This window comes from Astatotilapia calliptera, chromosome 19 (assembly GCF_900246225.1).
Source record: "Astatotilapia calliptera chromosome 19, fAstCal1.2, whole genome shotgun sequence".
NCBI classification, from domain to species: Eukaryota; Metazoa; Chordata; class Actinopteri; order Cichliformes; family Cichlidae; genus Astatotilapia; species Astatotilapia calliptera.
In genome coordinates, this window is record NC_039320.1 from 12,096,322 (window position 1) to 12,110,892 (window position 14,571).

Genomic DNA, 14,571 nt, shown 5'->3' on the forward strand with positions numbered 1-14,571 from the left:
TTCTTCCATTCTGAGATGATTACACTTAGCTAGATTAGGAATGCTGACACCATGAGTGAAGTGAGTAGGTGGATCGTCTGCTCGGTGAAAACAAAAATAAAACTTGTAAAGTTATTTTCCATCTTTCTCGTTAGACAATTTGCAAGATGGAGGTTATGCAGATCTTTTCGCAGTTTGACACTACTTATGTTATAATTAAATCAACAATGGTAGGACTAATAAATGCTAAGTTTAGCAAACATAAATACACACAAATCACATTTTCTCAGGTCAAGTTAGTTTCATTCAGTAAAACATCTTTTTGCCTTCTTTGTTGAGTTCTGTTAACTTTTTCTGGCTTAAGGTTTATAAAAAACTAACGAGCTTGCTTTCCGCCATTAAGATTATCAGCAGAAGAGGAAAGATTGATTTCAGCCACTTGCGGGAAAAAAAGCAAAAACATATGTTCATTGAAATGCATGAACTGATATCATTAGCTAGCATAATGGCTGTGTGGGTGTGAGCAGATTGTACTTGCACGACATCTCCCTCGCTCTTTGGTTTAGTTAGCTCGTGGCACCTGTTAAGGTGGACCACCCTCCACCTTCCAGTACAGTTACGCCAACCTCATGTTATGTCATTCAGTCATTACAGCAAGCAGAGTGGAGGGAGCTCTTTGAGGTTGTCTTTGTTATCATTCCAAGCCAAATATATCAGAAACTTTAGCAAACGGCCACACCGAAATTTAACTCCCTAATGACTCAAATTATTGACACTTATTGTTCTTGCTGCCTTGGAGCAAATGTGACCACATAGTTTTCCTTGGAGTAATAAAGTATTCTGATTCTAATAGCTGGTTTTGATTTTAAGCTAAAACACTGTATATGTGCCCTAAAACCAGTGACCACAACAAGGTCACAGACCACACCTTTACTATATTAAAGTCTGGACATTACAGCTAAATTTAAAAATGTTGGATAGAAGAGTAAACCTGGGAGGAGGCAAAGGATTATTCCAGGAAAATCCAAGTAGCTGACCTGCAAGGTGAAAACAATATCAGCCTCAGTGCTGCAGTTGGCAGTATATTCAAAGGGACAAGCTATTAAGCAAGTAATGGAAGCAAGTTATTCATGTAGAAAAAGTATTGGCTGAAATGTCTTTCAGACATTTTTGGTGTTGTTGTTTTTTTTTCTTAAATTAAAAATTGGGTTAAAATGAGGTGAAATGTATGGAAGCCCGTTTCCACCACTTAGGGACAAAAAAAGGATCCATAACTCGAAATTTTGAGAAAAGTAACTCGAAATTTTGAGTTAGCACTGCCAATCAGTAATCTACGTGAATGACCTCATTTCCTTGTTACCCAGAAGCTGAAGCCCTCAGCTACAAATGCTACAGCTAAGCTACCAGTATTACATCCAGTCATGAATGCACAGATTGCTGAGTATTTTCAGCGTGGCTTCAAAAATGATGAAATCCTTGTGTTATTAGCTGAATCACATGGCGTTACTATCAGCCAACATACTCGCGAAAGAGCCAATTTGTTGCGATCCTGTTTTTAGTGCGCGTTACTCTGCGCCATATGCTTCCGGGTAACAAGAAAGTGACCTCATTCTCGTAGATTACTGATTGGCAGAGCTAACTCGAAATTTCGAGTTAATAACTCGAAATTTCAAGAAAATAACTTGAAATTTTGAGTTATGGATACTTTTTTTTTGTTTTGTTGCTTTTTTAGTGGTGGAAACGGGCTTCCATAGAAATGAGACAACGCTTCAACCTTCAACAAGTCTCTGAATCTCCTGAATCATCCTTCAAGGTAGGATCAAAAGATTCTGAGAACTGAGCTCCATAAAATTTTAAAAGCTTGCCTGTTTTAAATTAGACTGATTTCCCATTCAAGGTCATCTTCTCGGGTATGTCCTGGCAGTTTTCAGCATGAGTGCTATTTCAGCATTTCTCAGTGTAAGTCCAATTTGGGCCCCTTGCAGGCTGAACAATGTGAACATGAACTTGGGAATTTCATTTGGAAGATCATTGACAGAGCTGAAGAGTGCATAGTTTCAGATTCTAAAGGCAGAGCGTCAGGTGAGGAGCAAGACTGACGGCATGCACCCTGAATTAAAGTCCCCGGATTGAGACATCAACATGGGGTTTAGCTGTAATGTCCTGAGGTCTCAGGAAGACCAGGGAGTGAGTCCTTTTTGGCCACATGAGCACAATCCTTGCTCTCCACCTGGACATGTCACTATGATATTTGTTCACTGAAAATCAAGTTGAAGGATTACACACCAACTGGAACGGTACAGGTGTGAGGGGACACAATGGGAATAGCACTCACTGAGAGATCTAAACATAAAAGCTGAGGTGCACAAGAAGATGTTGTTGGAGGGGGGATCACCCAAAATTCAAATCAGATAAACCTTTTGATTTTCATTGACCTGTTCTCAGAACTTTTTGATCACACCTTGTATCTTAGATTGATGGGTGTTAAATAGGCACAATTGTTTGCAGCATTTTAACTGCCTAAACTAAATGTCTTGCACACGCGAACTGCACATACACACCTGCACACTCACTCGCTGTTTTGTTTCAGAGGATCCTTAACCCCTCACCCCTCGCCTGCCCATTGGTTTGATCACAAACCAATGGCTTTTCACCCATTTTACAGTCACCATTTCTGTTCATCTTTCTCATTGTTTTTTTTTCCCATTTCTGTTTCCTTGTTGCCTCTGTTCACGTGTTTATTTTGTCCATTCGTAAAAAGAAGCCATTATTTCTCCCCCCCAGGCAAGAGACGACGATGGCCTCGGTGGGAAATTACCCCTGCACAGCTTTGCTCAGGACACGCCCAGGCTTGTCTTCAAGACAAACAGCGATGTGCTTGTAAGGACCATACCCATTTAATGCCAGACAAGAGTTAAGCTTAATGGCTTCTGCACAAATATGTTTTGATGTTGTTCTTTGTTTAAAAATATGTAATTTTCAAGTCATGTCTGAAATGTGCCTGGGCTGGTTTGTGTTTGAGAATTACTGTAAAAGTAAAGCAGGCTCTTCCTCAAACCTCTCCAAACAAGATGCTGCACAAGATGCTTCACTTAAACGTTTCCATTTGTTATGTTCTGAACTTTTTTCATGCTTTACCATTTATTTTGCCCATTTTCATTTTTCATGTAGTGAGCTGTGTCAGTCTTTTTAGGAGCTGTCAGACACATGCAGTCTCACAGTTAAAGCAGGTGTATAATATTGCAATAATAGCAGTGAAGCTAAGTTGGCTTTACTGAATAATATTTATTGGAAATGTTGATATACCTGTACATTTTACAAGTACATGCCCATATCCTGCTCTGCCATAAAAGTGCCATTTCAGTCCATTGTTAGGTAATTGCCAGGCAATGTGATGGTGCCAAATATATCTTAGAGGAAGGATCATGGTCAGCAAGAACACTTAAGTTAGTTGTGACATTTAAACAATGCACAGCTAATGCTATAGAGACTCATGGGACCAGGCAACAGTTTTCCAGTCTTTTGTTGTGCCGTTGTGTTGAACCCATATGAATTGTAACTTCAGTTTCCTATTCTTGACTGACAGAAGTGGCATCAGGTGTGGTCTTCTGCTGCTGTAGCTCATCTGCTTCCTAGTTGGATGTCTTGTGCATTCAGAAATGCTATTCCTCATCCTTACCTAGATTGTAAACAGTGGTTTTTTGAGTTACTGTCACTTTCTTATCAGTTCAGGGCAACCATTCTTCCCTGACCTGGCTGGATCAGGTGACCCTGAATCCTCCCTTAGTTATGCTGCAGTAGTAGTTATGCTTCCCATGATGCACTGAGTGTTTCTTATTCACTCACAATCTGTTTATACACCTCTTTGCATTTAAACATGACTTGTTATCAATGTTCCCTCTAATTTTTCACGTGTCTGAGCGAACACACAAACTCCCTGAGAGGCCCCTTGGACCACTGTGAGCAACAGCAGACGTGTGCACTGTGGTCACGCCAGCATTGAATCCATCCACGGTTTATTAAAATAATCAAATTACAGCATTTACATTTATGTTGGACTACTTTTAATTAACTGCTTTAGCCCCACTTACAATGAAAATTTAAAAAAATCTTGCTCATGACCTGTGTAGTATTTTAACACTATTGGAAGTTAAAATAAGAGAGTCCTGTAACTCTCTTTCTCTGCAAAATACAGTATATAATGACCAATGTTGGGCAATTAATTCTTCAAAAAAAGTATGTTATGCAAAGTAGTTATGCAAACAACAAAGTTTTTTGCAGCTATTTACGTAAAAATGCAGCCAAGGCGTTTTTTAAAATAAACATTTCAAACTATTTACAGAACAATCAGCTGTTCTGCATCAAATCTGATGCCACACAAATGATTTGTGCCACTCCAAAAAATAATTTCTGTCCACTATGAGATAAAGGAGAACAACAGCCTGATACCTGCAGGCCTGACAACAGGAGATGTAACACCTGTAACATTCAGCAGTCATCTCATTGTTCTGACACACACAACAAAACTACTGACTACACTACACACTAACTACACAAGATTTGCGCTAAAAGTCTCAAATCTCTCATATCTCAAAACACCTCCGTCACTCCTGAAACTTCCTCCCTTCCTAAACAACTAAATGCGATGTTACCATATCATTTTTAATTGGTCGACATGGTACATTTTTCCACCAATAGGAAAGGGTGGGGTTTTTTGGTTTTGTTTTTGCTCACAGGCTTTCGAGTGTTTTCCTTATAAAATGCCGCTTTTACCGTTCCTTCCCACAGTAAATATAAACAACGACAGTATTCAGGAAGAAAACCAAACATTGCACATATTTTTATCATAACTCTGGTTTTATGTGGCCTATCAACACAATTTAAAAACTGGTATAAAGTCCACACTTTTTCTGTCAATTGTTCCGTCTGTCCTTCATTACCGTGGCTTCACTCCACATCAGCCACGCCGCTTTGCTTGCTAAAACACCGGTGTCGGCACATAAGGACGCTGTCATAGCCTGTCAACGACATTGATTAGCTGCGTGTATACGAATGTGAATCACATCATTGGCTGGACTATGGGATAAGGTGGCATCGTTCTAATCCCATACGGAAGCAGCCAGTCACTTACTGACTAACACTGCAAAACAGAATTGTTAAAGTATTAATTTTAATTTCAATTCAGGTTAGATTTTTTTTTTTTTGTGCGCAACGCAGATTTTCTGTGTGCAGAGCCCGTGCCAGCAGTGCACAATTGCGCACGCGCGCAGCTTAGAGGGAACATTGCTTGTTATTAGTCTTTGTCCCTCTTCAGCAGTGCATTTTTGTCCCCTCTTCCTCCCCTCACCTCCCAACCACAACAGCTGGCTGCCCCTTCCTGAGCCTGTATCTGCCGGAGGTTTCGTCCTGTTAAAAGGGAGTTTTTCCTTCCCACTGTCACCAAGTGCTCACTCAAAGGGCATCATTTGATTGTTAGAGTTTGCTTTCTGTTATTGTAGGGTCTTTACCTTACAATACAAAGCGCCTTGAGACGACTACTGTTGTGATTTGGCGAAATAGCAGTAAAATTGAATTGAACTGATGTCTGACATCAACTTTGTTGATGACGCCCATACAATATATTTTTCTCTTTTTCGGACCATTCTCTGTAAACCCAAGAGATTGTTGCGTGGGAAAATCATAGTAGATCAGCTGTTTCTGAAATACACAAGTGTACCTAACAAAGTGGCTGGTGAGCATATGTTGCAATATTCAAGTTTTGTGGATATAAATGAGATGTTATTATCAAAAAAAAAAAAGTAAACAAAAACTGTATGTTGTCTTCTAAAATCTTCTAAAAAATTCTGCTAAATATAAATAAAAACTATTTGTAAACTTAGTGGGCTTTCAAATTTATCACAGCTTCTGTCACAGCTTCTATATATATCTATATGTCTGTTGATAACAGTAATGTTATGTTTCTAGGCAGCTAGAGTGTACCGAGTTTGAACCTATGTGTAGAACACTGGGAGCTCCAGCTTCTTCCACAATTGAAAAGTGTGTTAGGTTAATGCCCAGGACATTGTTGCAAAGGAGATTCTTTAATCTCGAGAATTTCACGTGTTTGTAATGCGAAACAGGTGTACTCATTCATAATATTTTATTGGACAATCTTCCAGTCTCCCATTCCAGACACGTGGAATCATTTTTTAACTTTTGTATGTTCAGGTTTTGTTTCCTAACGAATTTATTTTATGTTGACCAACTAAAGGCTATAACATTTACTTTAATACAACATGCTTTTGCCTACACGACATCAGCTACTCAGTACCAAAGTCTTTGCATAGTTTATAATCAACTAAAACCAAAGGATCCAGTTACATCAGAGCAAAGTGTCCATCTGCAAGATTCAGTCTAGCGCTGATCATACAGGACTTGGTCTTCAAGACACCAAATTTTCTCTTTAAACTCTTGTTTTATAGAAGCGCCAACTGTTTATGTATCTACCAGATACAATGCTGTCTGACAGACTGTCTGGAAAATGCAATATTAAATATTACTGCATCTCCACTCTCCCTCTCTGTGACAGCTGGCTTTTCCCTCCACCCCTCAGTCATTCAAAACAACCATAAGAACTTCTGACTTCAGACATGGCCAGACGTATACCTCTGAAATTGGCTTTTTGATAGGCTGATCAGCACTACTTACGCTTGCTTACCTGACGAAGAAGCTATCCTGAGTAGCTTGTTAGTTAGGCTTGAAAATGGAGGTAACAGGCAAAATAAAAGTAACTTCTCCTCACTGAGAAGCAGTCTGATGCCAGTTCTTCAGATTAGGAAGATGTTGATGTTTAGCTGTTAGATTTCGAGATGTATGCAGGGTCACCTTAAATATTTCCACTGATTAGCATTCAGTGACTACACTACATATGACTGGTGTATAAGTGTGTAATTTTCTCATGACTGAGAGGCATTCACACACTCACCATGTCGCTTACTTGGATCTCACTGTCCATAGCTGACAAGGGAAGGACTTTGAAGACATGTTTGACAAAAAAGGAGATGAATGAATCTGTGCTTGTCCAGATCCAAATGAATTTATGTATTTAAGGGTGTGGAAATGTATCTCCTGTCGGTAAACGCCTCAAAGTTAAACCTTTCCCCTGAAGAGACTCTAGTGAACTGTTCACCAACAGCTTTTTCTCCAGTTTGTTGTCTCAGTTTGCTATGTGCAGGCTCTAGCCTCAAATTCATCACACAGATATTACAGCAGTATTGATTTTTCCCAAACCCTGCAAAAAAAAAGAAGAAGCATATAACTGTGCTTTCTATGGAAAAGCACCGAGTAGATATCTCATCTCATAGATCTCCCGTCTGCTGCATTGGCATTCAAACACAATCCGCCAGGTCTGCCTCGTCTCTCTTGCAGCTGAAGTTATTTTACTCGCCGTGCGTGCGTGAGCGTGCGCTGTGAAATATAGCACAATTGAGCTTCACCTGGCCAAGTGAGAATGGCCTTTGTGTGTCACATCTATAATGACTGATGGGATGGCTGGCTGTGAAAAGAGCCACCTCACAGAGAGTGCGGTTCTCCTGCGTCTTGGCTTTTAGCTGCAGTTTAAAACTTTTCATCCATTCAGGTTTTGATGGAGAAGTCAGGTACACTATGTAGTCAGTATAAAACACTGGGAGAGGATCTGTACCAGATATGTTTCCTCTTTTGTAAGCCAAGTAATTATAACCATTGCAACAATGAATGAGGCAACTGGAAACTGATAGTTTGGTTAATCATAGTAATAAGTCCACATGTTGCAGATGGTCTTTAAAGCCTTGCCAAAGTTTAATTTTCTTGTGTAAACATCAGTGTAAGCTTTACACTGTTTTCTTCTTCCAGTGGACCAGGTGCTTTAAGATGGCAGTCTGTTGCAACATGATCTAGTTTTTGGACTAAATCCACAGTACAGCCAGCTCAGTGTTTCTGTCCGCCTCTTCTCAGAATCTCTGATGAACCCAAGCCGTCACGGGTGGATACTTTGCTGCAGATTGTTTGGAGTGTAAAATAACAAAAAAAACCAAGCCTTGCTTCAAGCACCTGGTTCATTTTCATGTGTTTAATCTTTGTGTTTTGCACTTTGTGATTGTGGAAGCAATGTGAGAAGTGTCAAAAGAATCGCATATCGACCTTAACAGGGCGGGATACCCAAGCCTGTCCCTTGATGCACTTTTCTTGCTTAAACCTCCTCATTTTCAGCGAACCTCTTCATCATACATATAAAACCACTTCAGGCACCACAACCTCTTATGAAACCTTACAATCTCTGCACCGTCTGAAACTCTCCAGCCTCTTAACCCGCTGCCACCTCCTCCTTCGCCTTCCTCTTCATCTCCTAAATCCTACGTATCCTTAGAAATCTGAAGCCCCTGCCTTATATGGAGAATCCAAACTGCCAAAATCAATAATAATTTTTTTAAAGCCCTGGCAAAATGAAAAATTTCACAAATTATCTTTAAAAAATGTGACGTAAGTGGATATTTTTTATTTAATTTGCTTCTGTATGTGTTTTTCTTTGTATTTATTCCTTTCGTTTTAAATTTTATACATATTTCTGTTTGATGAAAGGAAAACAAAGTCAAAACAAAACCGAAACATATACAGCAATAGAAAAATGTTAAAGAGTAAATGTTAATAGAGATTAATAAGTAAATAAGTCAATAAATAACATGGTAAACTAAACGAGGAAGCAAGTAAATATGAAGATTCTTACGTCAAAGATGATAATTCAATTATAAATATGTCACAGTTTATAAATTTGTGGATTTCTACATTTATTTCTAATATTTTGGTGCATTGCATAATTGCAATATATTTCTATATTTTTAATATTTCAGCAGTTTTTGTCCTCCACAGAATTAACCTTTTCTATTGGGTCATTCTCTTTGAATGCAGCAAACTAAATGCTGTTTATTTATTGCTCTAACCTCTGAGAATGTCTCAAATCCCCTCACAAATCACCTCACCTTATGTGTTCATTTTTTTCTTATGCACTAAAACATGTCGCTGACTAATGTGGGAATTCCTAAAATTCCTAAAATTCCCTAGACTCTGGATTGGGTCAGAGAGTCAGAGGAGGGAGAACATGTCGACCACTGGGGTGCTTGTTTAGAAGCCGGATAATTGTTGTAATGCAAACGGTTAAACTACACCGCCGATGCTGGTTCGTTGGCCACGATGGAAATAAATGACCATAATTACATTCAACTGCAAACATCTGTGTGCAGGAGCCGGGAGAGAGCGAGAAAGAGAAAGCACAACTCCATTAGCGTAATGCACAGTGAAATTTCACTCACGGTGCAGAAAGTCGTTAAGTGCTCTCCATCTGTCTTTCTGAGTCGAGGAAATTTTCAGCACATTTATTATTTAAAATATCCTGGGCATACCATTATCAAACTCAACTTGTGAGAGCACCTTTTTGACTTTTACTCAGTCGTGGCTCATTGAATTAGTGAGGACTAAATGGGCAGTTAAAGCATGTAGAATTCAAGGGACTGACATCCGAGCGCTTCCAGCGCCGTGTAGTTCAGTCTCTGATCTGTTTTTGCTGCTCTCCGGCTGCTTCTCTCAAACTCGGTTCAGTTTTTAAGTTAGAGTGACACTCTCTAATGACTGTCAAATGCAGACTTTTGCCCTTTTCGTGAATGCCTCTGCTTCAACCAGTTCACCTCTGATGTAAAGCACATAATCGAGGCAAGCAACCTGATGTTTTACACATGTTGCAGTTGAAGGACAGCACACTGTGTTTTCTTTTTGAAATCCTGGCCAGTGCTGCAGTGCATCTGCCCAAAAGCCCATGTGAGTCCACTGTCTTTCAGCTGCTGCCAGACACTTTCCTGCCAAATAATCCAATGTTGCTATGCAGCTTGCAAAAGGAGTTTATCCACCTTCCGGTTGCATCCCTCGACTTATTAACATTCAGCAGGGGGGCTTAAGGGTCTGTGTGATGGATGGATGTCGTTGAAGGGTCTGACAACTGATTAATGCCTTAATTATCTCCAGCGAGGACCTGCCACTCCTCCCAGAGCTGACAGAGTGAGCTGTGTGTGGCCTGACGAGTAACTCCGTGTTCAGGGCTCGCCCACTGCTATCTGCTCTACCAGGGTCACATTCATTTTCCTCCCCTCAAAAAATCTGCACGTTTTGCACTAAAAAAGGTGTATAACGTTGATGAAACAGTGCAGCAGTGCGTTTTGGGATCTTTGCCATTGCGGTGACTAAGAAAGACAACTTTTCAATTGAGCCTCCACATGTTTGGATCCAGCCCAGGTTTGCATTCTGCATACAGAAGCAATCTCTGAAGTCGAGTCCATTTTTTGAATGTAAAATGTTACTGTTGACTTACAAGGCTTTATGCAACCAATCCACCTACTATATCAAGGAACTATTAACCCCTTTATAGCCATGTTGCCATGTTACATCAGCTCTGCTTTAATAGGTAGAAATCTCAAGTAGAGCCATTTTGGCATCTGATGCTGCTTTGTGTGAGTAAGAAAGGAGTCAAGAGAAAAGAACAAAGAGGGGAAACAAACAATACAACATAAAACACCTGACAGGAACTGGTGGCAGAAATCACAGATCAGTTACATGCAGCTCTGGAGGTACAGCAGAAGGGTCCAGGGAGAGAGGAGGATGCAAAATTATGCAGTATATAAATATAAAAAAGGCATATGAATGCATGGGTCCCAAAAGAAATACACACTTTTCACGTGTAGCCGGCTTTACTTGATTAACTGATTTTAACTGCAATCTTACTAATATTGCAGTCACTTTAAGTAAATAGTTTTCAGCAAACAACTGTGGCTTTTAGCCAAAAACCTCAGAGCTCGACTGAGAAAAATGTTAGAAAATGTGAACGTTTTGCACCAAGCTTCAGCCATCACCTGCAACCTATAAAGATATTTAAAGTAAAACATTTCACCACCCAAAGAACAGCACAAAATTCTGTTATTCACCCAGTTACCCATTACACCAATATACAGTGGTCCTTCTACCGTTTAACCTAATTTGACTTGTTGACCCACAATTCAATACCAGTGTGAGGGAAATCGTCTTTTTGTGTTGTGCTTCAGGCGCTGGTCTTTATAGCCAACAGAAGGTGTAAATGGGCATTTCTTGTTAAGACAGAAGGTTAAAGGCAAAGTCACTTCAGCAGCTGAACGCCATTATGCGAGCATAAGATAGAACACATAAATATGTCGAAAGCAGAACTTCAATGTTAAATGTTTCTTTTTTTTTCAGCAGATCTGTAAAAGTATTTACAATCTACATCAGCTTCCTTAAAAATAATCTTTCTCTAATGAGCTTCTCTACAGATGGTGTGGAGACTAAGCGTCTTCCCCACATTTTTCAGAGAATATTTTGTAGTGGATCATCAAAAACAGATCAGGAGTCCTTTGTATGCAGGCTGACAGGTGCTTATATATGTGTGTTCCTTTTTGCAGGTGTGTGACTGGTGCAAACATATTCGCCATACTAAGGAGTACCTGGACTTTGGTGCTGGTGAGCGGAGGCTGCAGTTCTGCAGTGCCAAATGCCTGAACCAATATAAGATGGACATTTTCTATAAAGAGACCCAGGCTGCCCTTCCTGGAGCACTGTGTAACCCAGGACACGGAGCTGGAGGGGAGGGTAAGCCGGAGTGCAGTTCAGGAGTGCAGCTGCTCACTCCTGAATCCTGGGGAACGCCGCTAACGGACCTTCGACGTAAAGCTCCCTCACCTGGAGGGCCTTCCGCCACCTCAGTTTTGGCCCCTTCCACATCTTCAGCTGCCTCACCCTCAGACACTGCAGCTGTCTGCTCCCCATCCTCCTCCTCTTCAGTCAAAATCCCCACACCCAGACCCCATGAGAGCCCCTCACTTCCCCCACCACCTGTTCCTGCTCTTCACCCACCAGTCGGGGTCCCCTCTGGCAGCCCTCCCATGGTGATGACACCCCGGGGACCCATGCCCCTGCCTCTGTTCATGGAGCATCAAATGATGCAGCACATCCGCCCCCCATTTCTTCGCACCTCTGCCCACCCAGGAGGACCCAACAGCCCGCTGTCAAACCCAATCATTCCTGGTATTGGTCCACCACCACCTCCTAGGACCCTTGGTCCTGCATCAAGCCCCATGCACAGGCCTCTGCTATCTCCACATGTCCACCCTTCATCTAATCCCAACCCTGGCATGATTCCCCCACACCCTGGAATCCCCATGCCGGGCCTACCGCCTTTTCCCCCAGTCAACATGATGCCCAATGGACACATCCCCCTGCCCCCAATGATGAACTTTGGCATGCCGTCCTTGGCTCCATTGGTACCTCCCCCAACTCTCTTGGTCCCTTATCCTGTCATTGTACCCCTCCCGGTCCCAATTCCTATTCCAATCCCTATCCCCTTCAACCCCAAATCCTCCAGGGACCGACCTGAGAGTACTGGTTCTGTCCGAAGTGCTCCAGAGTCCTCAGAAGCTTCAGCTTCTAGGCCCCACTCTCCAGGCTCCTCTGGAGGTGATAGAGGGAGCCAGAAGATAGAGCCAGCTGGAGGGCGTGTCTCTCCTGTGCGGTCAGAGAGAGGAAGGACAGTGGAATTGACCGTGAAGGCAGAGGACAACTCAGGCAACCTTTGTCTCAGCAGTGGCCCTGGATTGATGGATGGGGTTATTGATCTAACAGTGGGCCAAAGATCATGCCAGCAGCAGGTAATTCACAGGATTCTACCTGGTGTCCAGGTCAAAGTAGAGCCAGAGGCAGATTCAAGATCTCCACCAGCTGCTGAGCTGGGCAGGGAAGGGAAGAGCCATCGTGATGAAGGGGAAGGGGCTCTGCTCTCACAGGAACTCCTCAGTGCTGCGGAGCCAGAAGGGGCCACACACCCTAACACACTGGAATCATCAGCCCTACCTTCCAGTGCTCCCAGCAAAGCTTCAGTGAGCCAGAAGAATCCCCACTATTCAAACCGTACAACACCACCCTCACCAAGTACAGTACGGACCCAGCCCCCATCTTTACCCCAGCACCAGACTAGCCCTGCTGCCCCATGTAATGTGATAGTCAATGGTACAGGATGGCATCCACTTCTCACGCCTGCGTTCGAATCTGACCGAAGGGGAGAGGCAGGAGAAGGAGAGGCAGAGAAGCACCCAGCTAACGGTGAGCTTGAGCGTGAGGCGCTGAAAGAGAACAATTGTTCCGTAGGTGAATGGGAGCCAGGGAAGCGGGTCTCAGCACAAGATGAGATGGGTAACACGGTGGAGGGTAAGCCAGATCCTGACTCCAACTTGGAGGAGGGTGAGCATGCCTACGCCCTACCGCTGCTGTCGACCGGAGGCTGTGTTGTCATACAGCCTGTGCCAAAGCCCGCCGCCGACAAGACAGCCATCCTCTCCTGCTCCATCAGCGCACCGCTATCAGCCGCTGGGAGTCCTGAGCTCGAGCCGCCGCTGAAGAGGAGGTGTCTGCGAATTCGCAATCAAAACAAATGAGGTGAGTGTTTTCCCACAACCGACTTGAAATATAAATTCAAACATATTTATTCAGTGACATTTCATAATTCACAGTCGGGGGTTTATCAAATTAAGAGTTGGTTTTAAAAGTCTCTTACTCCCGAGGGTGCATCTTTAAACTATTCAAAATGACTCCCTTCAGTTGAAAATGTTCTTTAACAAGCTGTTTCATATTTATAATCTTCACATCTGGAAATCTCTGGCAACCGGATTATTTTGTATTTTGTCATTTTGAAAAGACATAGGGTTGATCACTTAATCAGAATTTCAACAATGTGATGCTTGATTCAAGGGCAGACTCGGTGTGCCCTCGTGCAGTCACAGTGGAAAGGGTCAAACAAGCATTAGTTGAATTATTACCTCCAAAATAATGCCAGAGTGCAGGTTCCCTGGCATTAAATCCACTGTGACAGACGGACTGCAGGTGATGTATGAGATTGTCACCCGGAGGGGCACTCGCAGGGACTGGCACTGAAAAGACTCTAAAAGGGTTAGTGAAACAGGAGGGAACCTGACACAAAGCCCATTTGTGAAAAGATTAAATGAACCAGCACACCTACAAGGTGGTGTTAGTACAAGCAGGCTGTGCACAAGGAGGGCCTTGTCCTCTTAATATACAGCCAAACCATTCTGAAATAAAACCTTAAGACTCAGCAACATCACATAAACAAATACATTTATCCTAGATGTTAGGAGCATTTGGAGTCATGTGATTAGCCAACACTCATTTACCAAACATACATTTCCACATGAGCTTGCGCCTTGATGTCATTTTACAAGAGGAATACCCGTCTTTGCTTTACTGTGACTGGCAGTATATGAGCTTCGGAGTTTGAATGAGGAGCCTTTTATGCCATTAATGCCAAATTTAATGATGCAATCCTCGAGTTATTAATTAAATGAAATTGTATTCAAGAGCAATTGAAGACCAATTCAGGTTGTGGTAACATGAGGCGAGTGCTCTGAATAAGATTAATTGGTAACGACAAAAGATGGAAATCAAGCCCCCTGCACACTCAGCGCTGCTAAACGCCAACCAGCAGCTGAAATAAACAGAAGTGATGCGCTGCAA

At 42.1% G+C, this 14,571-nt stretch overlaps 1 protein-coding gene across 6 annotated transcripts in view; it reads left to right on the forward strand.

Annotated features, from left to right (window-relative positions):
• Nucleotides 1–14,571, forward strand: part of sobpa (sine oculis binding protein homolog (Drosophila) a) — a 75,088-nt gene that overhangs the window by 54,470 nt on the left and 6,047 nt on the right. For 2 of the 6 annotated variants that reach the window (XR_003270571.1, XM_026151071.1), the window contains exons 6-8: nt 1,712–1,792; nt 2,764–2,859; nt 11,454–13,479. Coding sequence is in view for 5 of the 6 variants with exons in the window: in XM_026151071.1 (XP_026006856.1) it covers nt 1,712–1,792; nt 2,764–2,859; nt 11,454–13,478 (2,202 nt within the window). In the remaining variant the exon portion in view is untranslated. The remainder of the gene's footprint in view (nt 1–1,711; nt 1,793–2,763; nt 2,860–11,453; nt 13,480–14,571) is intronic. The other 4 variants (XM_026151072.1, XM_026151073.1, XM_026151074.1 and 1 more) reach the window with 2 other exon arrangements.